We start from the raw sequence: 4,940 nt of genomic DNA, 5'->3' as shown, positions 1-4,940 counted from the left end.
TCAAAATGCGGGAAATTGCGTTTTTGAAGGCTTAAAAATCCTAAATTTCCCGGGGGAGCATTCCCCCAGACCCCCCTAGATTACGAGCGCCTTCGGCGCTCCCCTCTCAAAATCCATCGGTAAAACTGGGCAGACTGAAAAATGCAAGCTGGCCGACGTCGACTCGGACACCCCGGTATTTGTGGACGCACTCGGGGACCAGGGCAGGTGGGAAACACAGGGTACACATACCTTTAATGCATGCTTCATTACATGTAAGGTATACGTAATTTTGTCAGTGATCACCTTTTCTCACAAAGCGAGATACCAAATCCAGTGCAGCTTGAAAAAAAAGCCTGTCAATTTACCGTTAAGCGTTGCCGACCGTCCTGAATTTACCGTTAAGCGTTATCGGCCCTGCTGAATTTACCGTTAACCGTTGCCAGGACCCCCCCATGCAGACCCTCATGAAGGGCCATATACGACACTTTTTTCAATGATAGAGAAAGACACTGGTCTCGCAGGGACTACTTTAGTGTACACAGTGAGAAACAGGGTGTACCGGAGTAACTTTATCAAACGTACCTCATAGGATTAATCCGAAGGCATGATAATAATGATGATGATTTTAAGGATAAATGGTAGTTGATTATCAAGGACATGTGGTGTTTGAAGATGTTTACATGGTATACATAAATGTCACGAAGCTTTATTCTTATATATATTTGCTGCCTTGTTTTCAAATAGAGCAAATGACCCAATCTGCTCAATTACTTACTGTAGTCATGCTACATTAATTTAGATATAAATATTAGATAACAACATGCAAGGAAACCATATTCTATCATACTAAGTCTGTTCACTTTATTGGAAAAAGGTCCTCAAAACAGATGAGATATACAACAACTAGAAATAATATTTGCAAGCAAATGCATAATGTTTACCTTCGGATATGGTCTGCTCTGTTAATTCTTACTCAAACACATTCACATACATGTACATGTATATGGTAACAGGAGCCTAAATGCCTACTATAAAATTGAAACATTATGTAACCCAACACCAGTTACTATGGTGACAGACGTCAACAAAAGAGGCCATTGGCGAGGTCAAAGGTTAGTGTTTGGAACAGAAGAAGAAGAGGAAGAAGAAATTGAGCAAAAACAATATGTCTTCCTTCGGTAAACATAATCATGTGTTTGTATCGAATTATATACTTAAATGAGTCATACGTTTTGCATATTTCTAATAGCAGTAACTTTGAGTAATACCTTTTACTATTTAAGTAGTATGGAGTACATATATGGAGTATATAAATTCTTGTATAGATTTAGTAAAATTGATATCCAGATAATATAGGGTCTACACTATTGCCTAAATATGTATAAGTATAAAATGACAGTAAATTGCATCTATGCAGTTAATGCAGTTTAGAATCATTCAAGCAATAACTTAATAATAATTTGTCAATAATGGACAACGAATTATGCATTCTATATTATATTGTTACAACAGGTGTATAATATATTGTTGTAAGTTCACAACAGTTTTCACTTCTCGTGGTGTCCTACATACATGTATGAGCCATTTTACTAGAGTATCATTTACTTAACACTATGTTAATATTGTATACAGTACTGATAATAAAAGTAGCATGCCCAAAATCTGATGTTGGTTTTGTTTCATACTGCAGAACGTATCAGAAATTACTTTCATTTTATCAACATCAGAAACCACTAACAAAGCCTACTAACTTAGTACTATTTCATTTTATGACAATACTATATGTATATATATGTGCACGCTATGGCTTCTACATTGCTAACTCATGTTTCGTATTATTTGCGGGAAGGGAATTTATTTTGAGTGGTTAAGTTGTGGGTTTGTGTGTGTCTGGTTGTTGGTTAACATCACCCGGTTGGGCATTACACAGTATTATAGGAGGTCAAAATGGCAGACTAATGACCCTATAATGTTTTGAATGCATCCTGGAGGGAGGACCCTAAGGTATATTAATTTATTTTATCACAATAATAAACAAACGTATATGTAGACAAGTTTATAAGGTATAAAACACAATAGCGTCAATAAAAAGTTATCGATATGTACATACATGGTGAAAATCAAAGAATTAATATGGTGAAGCCTAATATTAACTTCCTTAGCATAATGTAAGTTACAAAATGTATTTTTCTACTTTACGTGTATATAATTTTTTCGCCACATTATTTGAGATAAAAGAAAATTTTAGCAAACTATTTTGTTTACAGTATAGTTTGCAAAGAAGCAGATACAGAAAAAAGAGCTGTACATACAACAGACCTGACCCAGCTTACAGGTCCTATGTGATAGGATGGTCATTCTCGTATTGGACTGTTCTGCCATAGCCGAAGCTTATATTAAAAACAAAAAATTTTATCGGCTCTCAGTGGCCAATGTGCAGATGTTGTCACATCGGCGCACCAAATCCGTAAGGTGTTTTTGGCACCCAGACAGACAGATTAGCCTAAGAGGCTCGGTGGGCGTCACTCCACCGTATAGGTGGCACAACGTTGGGCCACGGTGAGTACCGAACCCGGGACCTCTCGGTTCCGAGTCCAGCGCTCTAACCGTTGCATCACCGACGTCACACATATAGCCAAAGCTTTAGGGCTGATATTAATCGGGGGATTTTACCATGATCAGCATTGACTGAAGGAGGCCACATAGTTTTAGCTTATATCATAGAATGTATAAAACTTGGATATGCAACCTGCTCTCTGGAATGTTATTTCATCTCATTTTTTGTACACCTAGAGATTTTCATGTGCACCTTTTCTGTTCACTTCTGAGACTGGTAACAATATTTTTTTTGTTTAGGAGGAAGGGGAGGAGGCTCATCTGTAGGTTTGTTTCGTTTGTGAGGTCTAGGTGCCTTATTTTCATCAATCTGCTCTAAACCTGAGCTGTGTGTTTCCTCGTTTGAATGTAGGGAATTCGATTGTTTTGGTGGTGTTTCCTCGTTTGAATATAGGGAATTCGGTTGTTTTGGTGGTGTTTCCTCGTTTTAATATAGAGAATTGGTCTGTTTCTCTGTTGTTTCCACTGGTGAATATAGAGGATTCGACTGTTTAGCAGATAACTCGGTGTTACAAGAATATGTTTGATCCAAGCATTGAGTGGTAGACTGCGAATTGCTCTCTCGTGTCTGATCATGACCACTGGCCATTACAGTATAATAATCATCTGTGGTGTTTGGATTGGATTTAGTGACTGTACGAAACTGACCCTGCTCTTTCTGACCAAGACCACTGGTCATTACAGTATAACCATCAGTGGTATTAAGATAGGATCGAGTGACATTTTCAAACTGACCCTGCCCTGCCTGACCACGACAACTGGTCATTGCGGTATAACCATCAGTGGCATTTACATAGGGTCCCGTGACATTTTTGAACTGACCCTTTCCTGTCTGACCATGACCACTGGTCATTACAGTATAACCTGCCGCCAGACTTTGGTTTAGTGTATTTTTAACAATCAAAGCTTGATATTGATTGTTAGCCTGAGACTGGCCCTGCCCTGTCTGATCATGACCATCGGTCATTACAGCATTTGAACTTGCAGGGCGAGGGTATGAAGGGGATTCTCTGTTCTTCCTCTTCTGCCAGTTTATAGTCATAATGATTGTAACCACGATGGCAGTGCCAGTAATTGGACCACAGATAGAACCAACGATAACATATAGACGGGGACTGGGAGGTGGTTCGTAAGTGCTCTCCGCTTTTTCTGACACATATGTAATAGTATGGTGTGATTTCGGTAACAAACTCGTGATTAAGTCTGTAAGACCTTCCCTATTTGTATCAACAGACAGCGTTGCAATTCTGACATTTATAGGACGGCTCGTTAAGCTGGCGGTGGAGCTATCAAGACTTGCTGTAGTGTCATAATTACTCTCTGTGTTTTCAAGTAATAATGAGGTAGACACTGGATACAAGGCCTTGCTATCAACAGGTATAGTTGACGTAGTTTGCTCAACTAATAAAGAGGTAGATACTGGATATAAGGCTGTAGTATCAACAGGGGTGGCTGACGTAGTTTGCTCTTTACACACTAAGTCTTCGGGATTGATATCTTTAAGCGCTTTTGATCTAAAGTTAGCAGGTTGGGCACATGTTATCATATTCTCAAATGCATGAGACCCAGTCATTTTAAGCCTGAATGGAAGCATCGCACAGTCACACTGCCAGGGGTTTGATTGAATTGCTACCATAGACAGTGATGATAAAATGTCATAGATTGACGGGGGAAGGAGAGCTATCTGGTTATTGCTCAGCATCAAACAACGCAGCTTGGGAAGATTTGAGAATGAGCCAGACTCGATAGTTGTTATTTTGTTGCTGTACAGGTAAAGACTTTGAAGCTGGGGGAAGTCAGAAAATGTACCAGATTGAACTTCTCTTATCTGATTACGGTGAAGGAACAACATTTGGAGCTGGGGAAGATTTGAGAGGGCACCAGGCGATATATGAGTTATCTGGTTGTTACCCAGGAACAAACGTTTGAGACACGGAAGATTTGAGAATGTTCCAGGATGGATGTTATTTATCTGGTTGAAATTTAGGAGTAAAAATGTTAGTTTGGGTAGATTTAAAAATGTTTTAGGGGAAATCTGGGTAATCCTATTCTTCTTCAAGGTCAACGTTTTAAGCCTGGGCAGATGTGGGAAACAATCTATCTTAAAAATACGATTTTTAGCGAATTTTAAAACTCTTAAGTCCTTATACCTCAAGAGCACATTCATTTCTGACTGGCTTAAAGTTGTTATAGCATTAGATGTCAAGTCCAAGCTACGAATGGATATTGCTTGGTTCTGAGGGACACTGGTGAGGTTCATACTGCGACAGTCACAGTGTGAATTGAGACAGCTGCAGTTAGCTTCTGGCACGCTAGGCTCAGTCAGGATGATGATGATGAGG

General features: G+C 39.2%; 1 protein-coding gene across 1 annotated transcript in view; it reads right to left on the bottom strand.

The window, feature by feature from the left end:
• Positions 1–3,795: 3,795 nt before the first annotated feature.
• LOC109476485 (leucine-rich repeat-containing protein 15-like) overlaps positions 3,796–4,940 on the bottom strand; it is a 4,889-nt gene continuing 3,744 nt past the window's right edge. The window contains exons 4-5 of the mRNA XM_019777421.1: positions 4,072–4,673; positions 3,796–3,815 (exon numbers count right to left, since the gene is read on the bottom strand). Of these exons, the coding sequence (XP_019632980.1) occupies positions 3,796–3,815; positions 4,072–4,673 (622 nt within the window). The remainder of the gene's footprint in view (positions 3,816–4,071; positions 4,674–4,940) is intronic.

The sequence above is a fragment of the Branchiostoma belcheri genome, unplaced genomic scaffold, assembly GCF_001625305.1.
Source record: "Branchiostoma belcheri isolate BF01 breed outbred unplaced genomic scaffold, Haploidv18h27 scaffold38, whole genome shotgun sequence".
NCBI classification, from domain to species: Eukaryota; Metazoa; Chordata; class Leptocardii; order Amphioxiformes; family Branchiostomatidae; genus Branchiostoma; species Branchiostoma belcheri.
This window is presented reverse-complemented; position numbering and strand designations above follow the sequence as displayed.